Genomic DNA, 17406 nt, shown 5'->3' with positions numbered 1-17406 from the left:
GCAGTTTAGGGATGCTAGACAGTGTATAATTGAATAGCATGAAATTTTAGCAGTTACACGTCTCTTTGATAGCCCTGGGGTGGGGCTGGCAGCCAGTGTGCTCCAGCATCATTTCCAGGGAGCCCCCTGCCACTCGGTGCTGCTGCTTCTGATACAGAGTCAGCAGCGCAGGGTGGCAGCAGCCCCATTTGCAGGGGACCAAGCTCCCCGTGGATAGGGACTGCTGCCACGGAGCAGACTCTGTCTGCAGTGAGCCTTGGCTTGCCGTGTGGGATGCGGAGCAGCCTCTGTCCACAGGAGCCCACGCCCTTTGCAGAAAGAGGCTGCTCTGTGGCAGCCTCCCTGGCCCTGCCTCCTGCGTTGCTGCCTCTGATAGATGCAGCAGAGGTGGGGGGAGGTGGCTTCTGTCCATCCCTTTCATCCTCTGCTGCCTCTCTATGGGTATGTCTACACTACCACCCTAGTTCGAACTAGGGTGGTAATGTAGGCAACCAGAGTTGCAAATGAAGCCCGGGATTTGAATTTCCTGGGCTTCATTTGCATATTGCCGGGCGCCGCCATTTTTAAATGTCCGCTAGTGCGGACTCCGTGCCGCGCGGCTACACGCGACACGGACTAGGTAGTTCGGACTAGGGCTTCCCACTAGCGGACATTTAAAAATGGCGGCACCTGGCATTATACAAATGAAGCCCGGGAAATTCAAATCCTGGGCTTCATTTGCAACTCTGGTTGCCTACATTACCACCCTAGTTTGAACTAGGGTGGCAGTGTAGACATACCCTTCCAGAGACAGCAGTGGGGGGAGGCAGATCTGATGCTCAGGCAGTGGCTCTCCCTCCCCTGTCCCTTACTGCCTCGGATACAGAGGCAGCAAGGGAGTAGGGAATGTGTGTAGTCACCTAGGCTTATCGGTTAATCGTGTTAATCATTGACTTCTTTAATGCAATTATTTGGTTCTCTCATTTGTCCTTGCAGCTTTTAACATTTTATTTAAAATATTACATTTGTAGTTATTGTGGTTGTGAATAAATCTTTGACGGTTACCTAATGCAGCTGTGTTACTGAGTGTGCTGATGAGGAGACAGAAATAGTAGCTCTGTGAGAAGAAATGATAGCCCTTAAAAGACTTCCAGCTAGTTCAAAACAGAGCGCTCTGTCTCTGAGCAGCCCAGCCTGCTGAAACCACATCACCCATGTGCTTCACTGTCTGCTCATTGAATACTGGTCATATTCCAAGTTCTCTTCAGAGTCCATGGGATTCATTGACTCAGATGACACAGGGCTTCCCACAGCAACTTCGTTCTTCTGCTACTGTGGAACTGTCAACCTCAAGAGAAAGGTGCGGGCACTAGAAACTGAGCTTTGACAGTAGCTGGGCTCACACTGTGGAACTTGCTTCTTTGCAAAATCTGGGTGGGTGAACATAAGAACACGAATATTGGTGCCTTCAGAATGACATGTAAATCCCACTTTGATGTACCTGTCCCACGAGAACACTACCTCCAGCTTATAACCATCCTAGTACCTAGCTCTTACCCAGCATTTCCTAAAGTTGTTTACATAAGAAGACAAAGTACCAGTATCTTCATTTTACAGAGGCAGGCTGATATACAAATATAATTCCCACTGACTAGGGTTGGAGAGAGAACAAGGAAATTCATATGTTCACTTCAACTAATCTGTAAGGTATTTGAATCTCCCTTTGAATGACATGTTATAAAAACAGAGAGGTGTTGACTGTGCTCTTACACTTCGGTGGGGTATTATCTCTGAAGTATAATGATGACATTTAAAATGTCAGCATTAAGTATTCCACTGCCAATCATTTTAGAAAGATCATCCAACTGTATTAAGTTTTTGTGCTGAGTTAGAATGTCGCCTCTCTCACAATGGGATTCTTGTGTGGAGATGATCGGTAGCTGAGGAATAAGCACCAGAAACAAAAAAAACTGTCAAGTATCAGAGGGGTAGCCGTGTTAGTCTGAATCTGCAAAAGCGACGAGGAGTCCTGTGGCACCTTATAGACTAACTGAAGTGTAGGAGCATAAGCTTTCGTGGGCAAAGACCCACTTCGTCAGATGCATGCATCTGACGAAGTGGGTCTTTGCCCACGAAAGCTTATGCTCCTACACTTCAGTTAAAAAAAACTGTGATGAAGATACAGGTTGCATGGAAATGGATTCACTTCATGGGCTGAGGGAATCCTCTTACAGCTGCCTGTTGATAGCATCCTTTTCTCTGAAAACCTTTCTTACCAAGGAAGGCTGGACAGCATCTTTCAGTGTTTGACAGTGCTGCCTTTTGTATTTGGTTAGGATTTGGGATAAAAAGGTCACTAGAAAGCAACACAAAATACTTTCTCCATGAGGGACTGGTCATGGGGGTTTCCTGGTCCCATCTCTAAACCTTCCATTCACATTGCAATACTTGGTGCTGTCACTAGATGGCCTGGCTACCTATGGGTGTTCTTCCTAGTACAGACAGATGATAATAGAGTAGAAGCCATAAACATGGTTTTGTATTTCACATTTTCCTGTCCCTGTTTTATGTCAGCGTAGTTAGTAAGAAGTAGAGGGAAAGTCAACGGCACTTCAATCTTATTCTAAAGAGATTTTATGTTATTTCTTTGATGTTTCTTTAACAGGCATTCCTAAAGAACGGGGCATGAACTGTGTTCTCACAAAGGCAAAACCTAAGGATCCTGAAATTTTCTACCTAATTTAATCCAAGTTTGAGCTCAGACTACAAAGATTTTGGGCACTGGTCCTGCACTGAAATCAACAGCACTCCATGCAGTGCAGCAATCCCCCAAATATGATTAATCTTAAGCCCTAACTCTTTTATCCCACTTTTCACCAGTAGATCTTGAAGCTGTATACAAAGTAGGGCAAGTCTCATTATCAATATTTTATAGATGGAGGCTGAGGTACAAAAATAATTCCCATTGCACACTTGTTATTTATCTCTTAAATTAGAAAGGGGGCCAGAGATACGGTAGCTGACTTGTGACTTCTGTTTAAAATAAAACAAGTAGTTTGAATGCTTCCTGGAAACACGGATGACAGGATGTTGTCCAAGCTGTGCATCTGATTGCTAAAGAAGTTTGAGAGAGAATTATGAGACTTCAAACTGTGTGTATGTGTTTAAAAAAAAAAAAAAAAAAAAAGCTACTTCCAGAGTAGAATATGTAAATCCACAAACACTGACTGGTGTCCAGATATTTAAATTCTATATTTAGGCATGCATACACACTCTGAAACAGAATCTACATCTGTTACTAAAGACTTAAATTAACGCAAAGTATTAGGGATCAGTCCTGCAAGGTACTGAGTGCCCATGCCTGCCATTGGCTTCAGTAGAAATTGAGGGTGCTTAATACTTCCACAAGGCTGGCACCTAAAACTGTAATCTAGGAAAAGCCTCTGAATTAATCACTAACCAGTCCTGTCTTGCATTAAATGAAAGCCACATACCAGCATTAATTTTGCTGTGACAGAGCTCCCCTCTTCAAATTTCTAGGTTCCTTCTTTGTGGTTTTCACAGAGTTGTATTAGTGTTAATGGAATGAATGGGTCCAGAGAGCTAAAGGTGTTAACCTGACCTAAAACTGTCCAACATGAAACAGTGTTAAGCAAGGTTTGGCATACAGAGACCTCAACCTGCTTAGGAGCTTGGCACTAAGTTCCATGAAAGTCTTTTTAATCTTTTATTAATGATGCAGCAAAGAAAGAAAACACATTTTCTGTCTCTTCTGTTGACTCTCGCTTGTAGTCTCACTGCTGGATAAATACAGGCCCAGGACACGATCCTATCAGCCACCGGAAGACGTGGCAAGCTGGTAGGGTATTTATGTTAGCTACATCTTTCTGGTCCCAGGCTTACAAAATGGTTACAAAATATGCAGTCTTGGCTGGTCAAGCCAGGGTCGTACTAGACAGAAGGCAAAAGGGAGAAGTATAGGAAAGAAAATAAATAAGGTGGAGAAGGAAAAGAAAACATGGAGGGTAGGGTGTGACAGTCTAATGGCACAAGTAGTATTTAGGATAGAGTTGATGCAGGTGGTGTCATTTGGTTCCCTTTCTGGCTGGGTCTGGTCAAGATTAGGATGAAGATCTGTGCTCCCAGGAAATGGTGGAGATGGCAGCCATGATGGTAAAGCTTGCTCCAGTAGCCAATATATATCCCCAGAGTCCCTTTCTTGAACAGCAGCAAAAGAGTGATGAGTAGAATATCCCTTTATTCTTTGTTCACATATAGGCATAATTTCTGACAACAATTTTGGTTCATTGATTTCTGTTCTCTTTTGTTTTGCCGGGTGTTATTTTCATACAGTCCTTGATAGGGATGTTACATTTCCATTTATCAGCTAATTGAGTAGTCGATGGAATTTCCATTGACTCGATTAGTCAATAAGGGAGTGAGGCGCAGTGAGGAACCCAGCACAGAGATGGTGCTGGGGGGGAACCAGCTTTCAAGCCAGCTTCCCCAGCCCCGGCTTCTGCTTCCCCACTTGCTCCCTTTGATATATAGGCAGCGGGGAGGGGGGGGAGAATACAAGTAGTTAACTCAACTTCCCGATAAGCCTAAGCTTATTGGGTATTCGACTCCTCTTTTATGTCTCTAGTCCTTGAGTTATATCAGGAGGCCTTTTTGTTTAGTCTAATTCAGTCTGTCTTGGGTTTTCCACCTTTTCCCATCAGTATTTGTCACTATAGCTTATTGTGGCATTTCATGCTCACTTTGTACAGTTGAGTGCACAATTAGGGTATATTTGCACACTTAAGTATCACAATACCTCCTTTAACAGTAGAACCAACAGCTACTGTGAACAGCCTTTGTAATTGCTACCTCAGCACATGTTTTTTGTTTTCTTCTAACTTTCCTGAGAATTTTCAGTAACTGTGGGACAGCTGGCAAACACTCTCACTCCTTATCATTCTGGCTCTGATCAGTGATTATCTGGTGGGTTTCTCAATCCCTTTGAGGGCCTGATATGCAGACAATACCAACAGTAAGCAATAACTCCGCAGCCATTCATTCTGTGGGTTTTCCCCACTGCAACAAGATGCTATCTTAGCCGGTGGTATGAGCTTTGTCCCCAATGTGAAACACAGATATCAGCAAAGGCCTTGACAGAGCTATAAAAATCCCCATAGCATATGAAAGCCATGAAAAAAGATTTTCAAGTATGATGAAACGCAATGAAAATACACGCAAATACTGGAAAATGCAGATTTTCTGTTCAGTAGCAAAGAGCCTGAGCAGTAGCCATTGCTGCCTGGTCACATTTCTTTTTATTTAGATTTTTTTTTTACACTTATCATTTGTGTATTATTGGGAGGAAATTTTTAGTTTAGTTATTTATTAGCGATCATAGGTCCTTATATTGCTCCCATTACCATGTAATCTATTGCTCAAACTATCATAATGGAAGAAATTATCAATGATCAGATTTTCAGAGCATGTATGTACTGCAGCTAGGACAGGGGTGGGCAGTAAGCAGCCAGCGTGCCAGATGCAGTACACCAGGATTAGCCCCAGGGAGGGGACCCTGGTGCTTTATTTACCTGCACATCCACAGCTATGTCCACTTTTAGCTCCTGTAGGCCTCCGCTAACCCTGGGAAACCAGGCTTATTGCCCACCCCTTGAGCAGGAGCATAGCTACTTTCAGTTCATTACCCTTCTGCAGCTAGCCTCATCTGGATCTGATACAAGAATGGGAAAATCCACAGCGCATGCCCCTCAGCTATGTTGAGAGGTTGTTGCAGGGATGGGAGGATTTTGGCCTGACTCGGTACTTGTGATTGAGAGGAAAGCAGCTGTTTATGCAGGGGGTAGAAGAGGAGAGCATTGGAATGAAAATAACAAATAATGTTCTCTTGTCTGTTTGCAGCCATACGATGTAAATTTACAAGTTACGTCCGTGTTGTCCAAACTCTCCCTGTTTCCCCATCCACACATCCATGAATACCTTTTGGATCCCTATGTAAATCTGGCTTCAGGCTGTCGATCGCTCTTCTCTGTTATTGTGAGGGTGAGTAAACAACTAACCAACATGTATATGTAGCAACTGTAGTGATAAACTTAATAGCTTTGTAATGAATGCTAAAGGATAGGTAACTTTGGCTTTATAGTATGGCATTTGCCTCTTAAAAGGGATATACTTTAAAAAGCACTAAACTATGGACTTTCCTACCAAAGAACATTGAAGAATGCACTTCTCGGTAAATCTTTTTACTCTCCAGGGGCATCTTTGAAATTGTTTTATTTGCCATGTTTGCAGAATTTCAAAGATGTGGCTATAAAATGATTTCTTTCAATGTTGTGACCTTATTCCCAGTTGACATGGCAGTATCCTGTAATGCCATAAGTACAGGCATATGTCTGCACTAGAACATATGAGGGTGAAAGAGCTGGTTTTATTGAGGTATAAGTAAATTATTCTCCTGAACATGCGGTGCTTTTGAATGGAATGTTACTTCATATTGTCCTATCCCCTTCAAGCATGATTGTTTTACTCCTGTCCACCTGTAACTCTATTGCAGATCTGTGTCCACTGTAAAAATCGCTGTACTTACCTCAGCTCCTTCATATCTCCCTCTGATCTCCTCACTCCCTCTAATACGATCAGTTCCACAAATCCCCCACAAAATACAGACAAATGTGTTAAGAACCCTTCCTGCCTGCAAACAGCAAAACCAGTTCCACCAGGGGTCCTCTGAGAAATGTCAGTTATGAAGAGATCTGGCCCCCAAAGGATGTAGCTAATGATTCCAAGCCCACATATAAGGAGAAACAGGATGAAAAGGAGCTAAGGAAGAAGACCTTGTGACATTCAGGGAGCAAAGACTTTCTGCCAGAGGAGCTAGCACCAAGCTGCCTCTGAGAGATTTAGAGCCCCCCTGGAAACACAAAGGAAGTAGATGGAGATTAGAAGCCTTGAGAGCCAAGGGCTTTTTTACTTGATTATAGCCTATGACTTGTTTTACTTGATCTGTTTGATTCCCATGGGTCAAACACCAATGTTAGCTGCTCGAACTGGAGTTTGCACAACATGGTGTCCATCCTTCTTTCTACAGTCCTTAAAGCCAATGGGTTAAAGCTGCTGAATTTTTCAGTGGTTACACATTTACACACAGAGGAGGGGAGGAGGTGGGAGTGGTGCTCACAAGGAGCCAGCTTTTAAGCTGGCTCCCCATGAACTCAGGCTCCTGCCTCTCTCCCCTCTGTTGCTTCTAATATAGTGAGAGCAGGGTGGGGGGCGGAATCTGTGTGTAACTGAGAGGGTTAGCTGACAGGCCCAGGATCATCGGTTAACTGGGATCATAGAATCAGAGTTGGAAGAGACCTCAGGAGGTCATCAAGTCCAGCTCCCTGCCCAGAGCAGGACTATTCCCAACTAAATCACCCCAGCCAGGGCTTTGTCAAGCTGAGACTTAAAAACCTCTAGGGATGGAGATTCCACCAGCTCCCTAGGTAACCCATTCCCATGCTTCAACACCCGCCTAAGGAAATAGTTTTTCCTAATATCCAACCTAGACCTCCCCCTCTGTAACTTGAGACCATTTCTCCTCGTTCTGCCATCTGTCACTACTGAGAACAGCCTCTCTCCATCCTCCTTGGAACCTTCCTTCAGGAAGTTGAAGGCTGCTTTCAAATCCCCCCTCACTCTTCTCTTCTGCAGACTAAACAAACCCTTCTCAGAGGTCAAGTGCTCCAGGCCCCTGATCATTTTGATCGCCCTCCGCTGGACCCTCTCCAATGTGTCCACATCCTTTCTATAGTGGGCGGCCCAGAACTGGACACAATACTCAAGATGTGGCCTCACCAATGCCGAATAAAGGGGAATAATGACATCTCTGGATCTGCTGGCAATGCTCCTCTTAATGCAACCTAATATGCCATTAGCCTTCTTGGCTACCAGGGCACACTGTTGACTTACATCCAGCTTCTCATCCACTGTAATCCCCTGGTCCCTTTCTGCAGAACTGCTGCTTAGCCAGTCGGTCCCCAGCCTGTAACAATGTTTGGGATTCTTCCGTCCCAAGTGCAGGACTCTGCATTTGTCCTTGTTGAACCTCATCAGGTTTCTTTTGGCCCAATCCTCTAATATGTCTAGGTCACTCTGTACCTGCCCTCCAGCGTATCTACCTCTCCCCCTAGCTTAGTGATACATATTCACATCCCTAATGCTGCTTCCAGAAGCAGCTGGCTGGCTGAGTGCAGACATGGCTCTGCAGCTCGAGGCAGGGGGGAGAGAATGAGGCAGCTTCTTCTGCCACTGCCCTCGGCACTGTCCAAGCAGCTCCCTGGACCTTGTGGGCACAGGCAGCAGAGCAGCACATGGAAAACTCCCCCTGGGGCTGCTTACAGAGTGCAGCCATTTCTAGGTGCAGCACGAGCCAGGCAGGCAGAGACAGTTTCTCTGAGCCATACTGTTCTGCCAACTAGGAGCTCCCTATGGTAAGTGCCTCCTGGCCTCAGCCTCTGCCCTTAACCCCTGTGCCAGCCCTGAACCTGCACGCAAACTCCCTCCCAGAACGCACGCCCCTTATCCGTCCAATGCTGTGCCCCAGCCTGGAGCCCGCTCCTGCATCCAGAGTGTGGAGGTGCATGAGGAAGTAGTGCAAGTTCTGGAAGGGAGTTTTCCCAACCAGGAGTCCCTGCTTCACCCCAACTCCCTCACGGAGTTTGCACCCGTCACTCCTGCGCCCCAACACTCTGCTCTAGCCTGCAGCTTCCCTCGTACCCAATTAACTCCCAGTGCCCTCATCCCTCCTGCACCCCAGTGGTGCTCCAGCCAGACGAAAGTGAGGGAGAATGAGCAGGGGAAGGGGCGGGGCCACAGGGAAAGGGCAGGGTAGATCCTGGGTTGCCTTTAAATTCAGATCATAGTCTTAGGCATAAAGAGTTTGGAGACCACTGGTCTAGTGACTAGGTTACACGTTGGTTTATGGTCTGTACAACCTTTGAGCTGACAGAACCGAGTCTTCTAGCAGAGGGACATGTTTTTAGATCCAGAGTTCCCCAAGTTTAGTTTCTCCTGTGCAACAGGGGCATCATGTTATATGAAAACAAGGAGGAGTCCGGTGGTACTTTAAAGACTAACAAATTTATTCGGGCATAAGGTTTCATGAGACACAACTCACTTCCTCAGATGCTGAAGGGTGTGTCTAGACTACATGCCTCCTTCGACGGAGGCATGTAGATTAGCCAGATCGGAAGAGGGAAATGAAGCCGCGATTAAAATAATCGCGGCTTCATTTAAATTTAAATGGCTGCCCCGATCTGCCGATCAGCTGTTTGTCGGCAGATCGGGAGAGTCTGGACGCGATGCCCCGACAAAGAAGCCTTTCTTAGGCTTACCTGTGTCGATGAAGAAAGGCTTCTTTGTCGGGGCATCGCGTCCAGACTCCCCCGATCTGCCGACAAACAGCTGATCGGCAGATCGGGGCAGCCATTTAAATTTAAATGAAGCCGCGATTATTTTAATCGCGGCTTCATTTCCCTCTTCCGATCTGGCTAATCTACATGCCTCCGTCGAAGGAGGCATGTAGTCTAGACACACCCGAAGAGAAGAGAAGAAGAAAAGAAAAAAGGAAGGGATATAGAGGTGGGAGTGTGGTATCATTGCTAAATAAATCGGAGAGGATGTTGCTAAAACAGACTAACACAGCTACCTCTCTGAAACACGTTATGTGAAGATGACTGCCCCTCTTTCCCCTTATTCAGGGCTCCCTAAACAAAGTCACAGCCCTTCTTGGGGTCTAGGTTTTTAATTAAGTTCACAAAATTGCCAAAAGAAACACACAAGAAATCTCCACACGTCCTTAAACTGAGCATAGCCCCTCCTCCCTGAAAGACTGTCCCTTCCTCAGGGATCACTTCAGGAGACCCTCTCTCTTTCCGCAACACCCTTCTAGCTCTGCTCTTGTTTTTAGCTCTCTTCACTCTCTCAGGCTTCATGAGGAATATGGGGGGCTTGAAAGGAGCCACATTTGCTCCTTGGAGAAGTTGCTTCTTCCACCATTTCTCTCCCCACACAGTCTCTTCTTTCCTGAGTTTTTGGGGTCACTAACCAAGCTTCCTGCCTCTGGCAGTCTCAACTACAAATTCCCCTGCAGCTTCCTGCTGCCCTTTCTGTGGGAATCATCTGATTCCTCCTAGCTGAGGCCCATCTTGTAATCAGGGCTGGCTTGGCCCTAGGCTCTCCAGCCCAAAGGCAAGCCACTCTGTTGCCACTGCACTCTAAAATCACAGGGTCTCTGCAGTAATTAGCAGAGGGAATGCTGCTGTAGGTTGCTTGCACAGTAGAAAGCTGAGGATTCAGTAGCAGAAAGATTCTGAACATCCCTTGTCTGTTGGGCAATTGTGAAGATGAATTAACCACCTTAAAAGTTGATTGTTGTTTGAACTCTCATTGGCTGTCTCTTTATTTGGCTATCACTTCATATAGTACTACTTTGCCTCTGTGTGATTTCAGGTTGTTGGAGATCTTATGGTGAGAATCCAGCGCATCCCAGATTTTACTCCCAAACTTCTGCTGGTCAGAAAGCGTCTGCTTGGATTGGAGCCTGAAGGGCCCATGTAAGTAAATCGATTGCAAACCCTCCCATGGCAGCATATGCACTCTCTGTCACTAGGGTGACCTAATTTTGGGGTGCGGATGCCGCCTCCTCGGCCAAAAGGGGTTTGGCTGTCACTATAATCTGTAACACTTCACTAGTCTCCAGGCAACCCGGGGTCCATAAGCGGCCCAGCTTGCCGGGCAGCATGGCCCAAGGGGGGGGGGGGGGGTGGGAGAGAGAGAGGCACTCTATAGCCCCCAGTTCAAGGTAGTAGACATAGGGTAGTATGTCTTATTGGTTAGAATCAATAAATGGTAGCCCTCAATCCAGGGCAGGATGGCCTACTGGCCAGAGTCAATGAATAGCCCTCAGTCCAGGGCGATATGGCCTACTGGCTAGAGTCAATGCAGTTGGGGCTAGTGTCCCGGTAAGGGGACCCGGGCCCACCCTGCTCCACCAGGTCCCAACCCAGGGCCTTTTGAGTAGCAGCATGGTCTGCCCCCCCCTCGGCAGGGTATCTGGCGGAAACATGCCAAGGATACCTACCTCTTTGTTTGGATCAATGTCCCACGTGGTAGCTGGGTCTTCCAGATATCCAGCAGCTGCTTCTCCCTGGGATTCCACGGGGTTTGCATTGTGGCTGTCTCCTGGGTCTCTGGTTCTTGCCACTAGAGTGGCTGGCTGCAGCAGTTCAGGAGGTCTGACAGAAGGTCCTTCTCATTCGCTGGTCAGCCCGTACTGAGCTGCTCTGCGGCCTTTTATACTGTTCGAGCATGCCAGTCTGGGTAAAGGGGCAGGACTTCCTCTGCCCACAGAGTCTTAGCTGCCCCCCCCCTCCAGTATGGGGTATGCACTCCCCAGCATATCTCTACACAAACTGTTTGCATGCGCGACTTCTTCTTAGTCCCTGTTGTTTTTTCCTTTCCCAGTATTGACCACATGACATTACTAGAAGGAGTGATTGTACTGGAAGAGTTCTGTAAAGAGCTGGCAGCAATTGCATTTGTGAAATACCATGCCTCAGTTACACCCTAAGCAGTTTCTTGATGTGACTGAGCTACAAAATCAAGTGCATTTTGGTAAATAAAAAAAGAGTTGTCTCCACCCAGACAAGAAGAAAGAGAGAGAGCCTCCTAACAAAGGGTCAATATCATTTGACAGTTGTTATGGATGGCATTGGAGGGTGAGTTCTTGGTCACTTCATGATTTCTTGGCCTTGGCTGCACTCTGATGGCGTTGTAATCAAATGGATATTGAACCCAGGATGCAATCAAAGGGACTTCAGGGCAGACACAACATAACGTTTCCAGTCAGTGTTGGAAGAGCTGAAAAAAATGTCTGAGGAGCCATAAACTTCATAACTTTGGTTACCAGGCCATTCTTTTAACAACATTTTAGATGGTAAGGGGTTTTGATATGCTCTGGGGCTCATATACTTAAATTGTCTTTTGGGATTGTTATTGCTTTTTGAAATAGCAAACTATTTCTGTAATGTTTTCATGTCACAAGTCTTTTCTCTTCAGTTGAAAACATGAAAGGAAAACAGTAAAGCAGCATGTGTAGAGATACAAGTGATACCATCTAAAACACTGGAAAGTGGATGAAAAGACCTGTTAATTCATATGCAGTATATGCTCCAGGTGGAATGAATTCTACATTTGTGAATCTTCTTACATTGTAGTGAATTTTGGGCTGGTGAATTCTGATTCACAACTGTGTTATCCCAGTTTTACCCTGTTGTAATTCCTTATATTACTGAAATTATATTGCCATACATTGGCGAATCAGGGCCTGTATGTAAACAATGATCATATCCTCAGTATGCATGTTTCATGTGTGGTGCTCTTTGTCTTTCCAAATGATTTCTCCTGAGTTCATCTGTGTAACTAGATTTGCCTTAGATTTTTGTATGTGAGCTCCAGTTTGATCCATGTCATCTTTACAAGGATGCTAGTTATACAGGTCATTAATAGTAGTTGCTAAAACAGTATTTTTTTAAAATGCTATTTAACATTGGCTTAAGGATATTTTGTGCCTTGAAAATTGGCAGTGTAAATGTTCCGTTATTTTAAAAAAATATTTTATTGCTTGTTTAAACATAACCATAGTGTCCAGACAAAAAGAGTGACTGAAACTGTTTTGGGCAGCAGTACAAAGGATAATACAATACCTGGGACCAAAATTCTGGTTTTCACAACCCTGGGATGCAAAGATGTTTCCCGGTGCATTCTTTGCAACATGAATTCCATCAGCCAGGGCAGGAATTTCCATTGCAGGCCGAGAGACATGCACTCAAGCATACTTCGCTAATATTCCTCCTGGATGATTACAGTTAACACTTGCTGCAGACAGCAGAATATGCATTAGTAACCTGAAAGGGTTGGATGTGCTCCTTAACCTTCACATCACTCTTAGTGATCTCTGGAGAGAGATCATCCCTCCTGTTTTCACAGGAGAATACCTTCATATTGACATGGTAGCAAGGACAGACGAAGCAGGATTGAACCCTTAATGTTCACATGGCGTTTCTTTGTATGTTTTCAATATCCTGTTGGACAGTAAGTGCCCGTTTCTGATCTCATTTCAGATTAAATTAGGACTGATTTAATCAGTCAGTAGCATTCCTCCTGATCTCCATGGGTGTAACTGGGATCAGAATCTGGCCTTCCATAATTTTGATGTCTCTTTTTTTATCAGAAGTCTTCAAGTGGCTTGTGAAACAAAATTGAACACTTTCACAGTTAAAAAATGCATCACTTAGTCACGGCATAAACTCCAGTGAAGTGTCCTGCAGACAGAAATGTCGAGTACCACTCCAAAAAAGGAGTATTGCCCCAAAGTGGTTCTGGCCAGGGAGTAAGATGACTCAGTAGCTGCCTACGCATCTTCCCATCAACTTCAGCTGGAATGAAAGATGTTCTCAAGAACGGGTAGCAGTGGGAACCTTGGACTTAGCAGGCATATGCACCAGCTTTGCTGAACATGGTCCAATAATGTTTTCAAACTAAAATAGCTTAGTAAAATAAAGTTAAAGGGTATTTTCCCTTCTTTTGTGTTCTTTACATGGATATTTGGAAATTAGCAAGTGATTTTTTTTTTTTTTTTTTACAGAGCAATGTGTACTACAGTTGATCCATTTTAAGATGCTTCATTGATATAATATATTTGCCTGTGCATACAGTATAAAAATGTTTGTGTGTACATTTCTGTTTAATGCATACTTTTGGATAATTTGGCTCCAATTCTGCAAAGCACTTATTCATGAGCTGAAAGTTAAGCATCTACCTAGGACCCTCTTAAAGTGAATATGAGTTAGGAAAACAGTTGAAGTTAAGCTTGTTTTTAAGTGTTATACCAAACAGCAGTAGAATTATGCATGTTCTTAAGTTCTTTGATGAATCAGGCCTTTGTTGTTTTAAGTTGAGTTTAATTACCCTTCTTGGAAAATTTAATCCTATTTTCAATATTTATTAAAAAAATAAATTCTGATTTTTAGAATACTCCTAAAGTCCCACTTGCAATGTAAACTATAGAGAACGTAATGCTATGAAAAATGGGAGTAAAAAAACAAAATCCACATTCAAGTATTGCAGATAATATGATCATTATAAATCCATGTGAGATGCAGGATCTCAGAAGGAGACATGAGCATTATTTAATTTTTTTTACCAGTTGCTGCGATCTGAGCTAATTACACAGTAAGAGATTGCATCTGTCAGTTTATGCATGGATAACTGCAGAGTCTGTAGTTTTAAAATACAAAACAATCTCCCTTAGGGATGTAAAAGAGTAGTCAAGTCAACTACTCGCGTTTGCCCCAACTCCCACCTTGATGCCTCTATATCAGAGGCAGCAAGGCAGGGGGAGCAGGAGCTAGTGCTGGAGGGAGTCAGCTTAAAAGCTGTGGCCGAGGGAGGGGGAAGGAGCAGGACAGGGGAAACAGAGGCACAGCTGGGAACCCGGTGTGAGCAGGGACTGAAGCCATTCCTGCTCACACTGGGTCCTGACTGCTGCGCCTCTCTCCTATAAATGTAGTAAGAGCCACCTGACAGAAGCGCAGTGGGGATAGCAAGCACCCCCTACCCCCGTATTGACTAATGTAGTAGTGGATGGAAATTCCATTGAGTACTCGATTAGCTGATTAATCAAAATCTAACATCCCTAATCTCCCTAGCTGCAAGCCGGATTGTTTTAATGCTTGCAGTTGAATAATAAGATATTACTCCAAATAGTCTTAAATTCATGATGTAGTTATCCAGAATTTAGTCTTCAATGTGTTTAGTAGCTGGGGTGATATTATTTTGCAAAACAAATATTACTCAGGCCACAAATTACAAAAAGTTGCTCCATTTTAATAGCAAGTGAAGCAGTGCTAAGGAAAGCTTGAGACCTTCCAGGTTTCATGGGTGCTGCTTACAATAATTATCATAAATTGTGACAACAACTTTTCTTTTTGTAAAAACAATCGATTCTTCCTTAAGAGGTGGAAATCATTTAATTTTATTTCTTGTTTTTTATGCACTTTTATTTTTAAAAGTAAAAATTAGTTCAACTTTTATGTTTTTAGTCATGGAATCTATGCATGTCATTGAGTTACCCATTGCGTGTGAGTGTGTGTGGTTATTTATTGCCCACAAGTGAACACCTAAGAACCATGGTCTGATATTCAGAAGTTCTGATATTCTACAAATTCTTCCCCTCATATTCTGAATCGCTGGTGTTTATCACCTTTGAAGATCATGGCAATAGTATTATTTTCAAATATTTGAGGGGAAAATACTGGGTAGTTTTGGTGAAATAAGCAAATTCAAACTACATTTTAACCCTGATGCACATTTTTGTAAATAAGGGCACATTTTTATTTTTCTGCCATTCATTGTATGTTTTGATTAGGACCTGATGTAGAAACTTTTGTAATAAGCAACTTCTGTCAGAACAGAAGTTTGTCCTTAGTCTGTTTCCATTATGATTGTAATCTTCCTAGTATTCAACTCTTGTCTGTGTAATGTTCGTATAATGTATTCATCTGTGCAATATAGGAGCTGTGATTTGATTCACGGCTTCAGTCTGAAAGTACATGACTTAAATATATGTGTAAGGACTGAAATCCTGAGCTTGCTTACACTATTGCAAGTGTAACAATTGTTACACCTGATTTTACAGGGCAAGAGTAATCATGGAATTGCTTTTTGTAAATGCATGGTAAAAAATTTTTTATCATGCATTTGCTGTATAAATATACAGTTACCATGCAGTTATGAAGTACTATGTGAAACCTACAGATTACATGGCAGTTGTACTCTGGGTTGTGTGATAATCCAAAACTATAAAATGCATATCATACAGGGCTTTCCAATCATGATCACTAATAATATTTTCTGTGCCCTGTAAAGTAATTACTCTCTATATTACACTTTTTGTTTTGCCTCCTGCCTTGTTTACATTAAACAGGATATTCTGTAAACTTTTTAAATTGAACTTTATATAGGTCACTGAACAGTGGTGCCAAGGTTTAGCAAACACGGGATATGCAACAAAGGAACTGTTAAAACAACCACATTATTGTACATAAAGTACTAACTTTTACAAAGGAGGTTGTGATAAAATTACATTTTTGTGCTAAAAATGCATGCAGGATTAAAAGGGATATTCTAAAAATAAATTAATTTAAATGAAGTGACTTATATTTTTTGTCAGTATTCCAAGTAAATTTTGTGTGTGTGTTGAGAGGAAGAAAATGGTTCAAAATCATTGAAGTGAAGATGATCTTGCTTTCATCCTGAGGGATTTTCAGACATGCAGCAAACTTTATATAGTAATCACAACAGCCATAAATGGTGGGATTTATGTTTAAAAGAGTACAGCAAGGGTTCGCTACACTTTTGGATACAAAATGAAGCTGTATGCTCGCTCCCACTCAAACTGGCAACAAAAGAAGAAGACAGAATGTAATCACTCAGAACTCAGGCTAGTGCCCTCTGCTCTTAGGGAAAAAAAGTCCCTTAGGATCAAGTGGTCACAACCCTGGTCTCATGCCACCCGAAGAGTAGAGTGCTCTCTCTCACAATACATGTTTATTGATTCTGAAACACAAATGTCAGCTACCTAGACACTGCCATTGCTTCCTGAATCTTAAGATTCTGGCTTCCCCCTGATATATGCTGGGGTGTGCTCTGAAGTGTCAGTGACGATCTTGACTGGAGAAGGGACCCCAAAATGGGGGTGAGCCTGTGTTCTGGAGTGGTACAGAGAATAGTAATCTTTCCCAGGGTACGTCTACAGTACAGCGCTAATTCAAACTAACTTAGTTCGAATTAGTTAATTCGAACTAAGCTAATTCGAACTAACGCATCCAGACTAAAAAACTAGTTCGAATTAGCGTTTTGCTAATTTGAACTAGCATGTCCACACTAAGTGGACCCTGAACCGGGGTTAAGGATGGCCGGAAGCAGTGCCGGCAGGGCATCAGATGAGGACTTAGAGCGTGGAGTTGCTGTCTCAGGCTAGCCGAGGGCTGCGCTTAAAGGGACCCGACCCCCACCCCGGACAGACAGTTCTCAGGGGTGCCCCGCTTGCAAAGCAGTCCTGGCTTGGAGTGCCCGGAGTACCCACACTGGGCACATCACAGCACTCGGCCATCAGCCTGGCTGCACTTGCCGCAGGCTGCCATCTGGGGAGAGGGGGCAATTGGGGGGCTGCAGGAGAGGTTCTACCCCCAGAAGCCCACAGAGCCAGCCCAGTCCTCCCCATCGGGGGCTCGTGCCCCATTCCTCCCTCACCTTCCACTTACCCCTCCCTAGTCCCCCTTCCTGATGTACAAAATAAAGGACAATTGT

General features: G+C 44.0%; 1 protein-coding gene across 2 annotated transcripts in view; it reads left to right on the top strand.

Moving 5' to 3' along the window:
- Positions 1–16246, top strand: part of FHIP2A (FHF complex subunit HOOK interacting protein 2A) — a 59974-nt gene extending 43728 nt beyond the window's left edge. For both annotated transcript variants that reach the window (XM_075935415.1, XM_075935414.1), the window contains exons 15-17: positions 5896–6036; positions 10486–10589; positions 11500–16246. In XM_075935415.1, the coding sequence (XP_075791530.1) occupies positions 5896–6036; positions 10486–10589; positions 11500–11605 (351 nt within the window). In that variant the 3' untranslated portion in view covers positions 11606–16246. The remainder of the gene's footprint in view (positions 1–5895; positions 6037–10485; positions 10590–11499) is intronic.
- The last annotated feature ends 1160 nt before the right edge of the window (positions 16247–17406 follow it).

This window comes from Pelodiscus sinensis, chromosome 8, assembly GCF_049634645.1.
Source record: "Pelodiscus sinensis isolate JC-2024 chromosome 8, ASM4963464v1, whole genome shotgun sequence".
Taxonomy (NCBI): domain Eukaryota; kingdom Metazoa; phylum Chordata; order Testudines; family Trionychidae; genus Pelodiscus; species Pelodiscus sinensis.
This window is presented reverse-complemented; position numbering and strand designations above follow the sequence as displayed.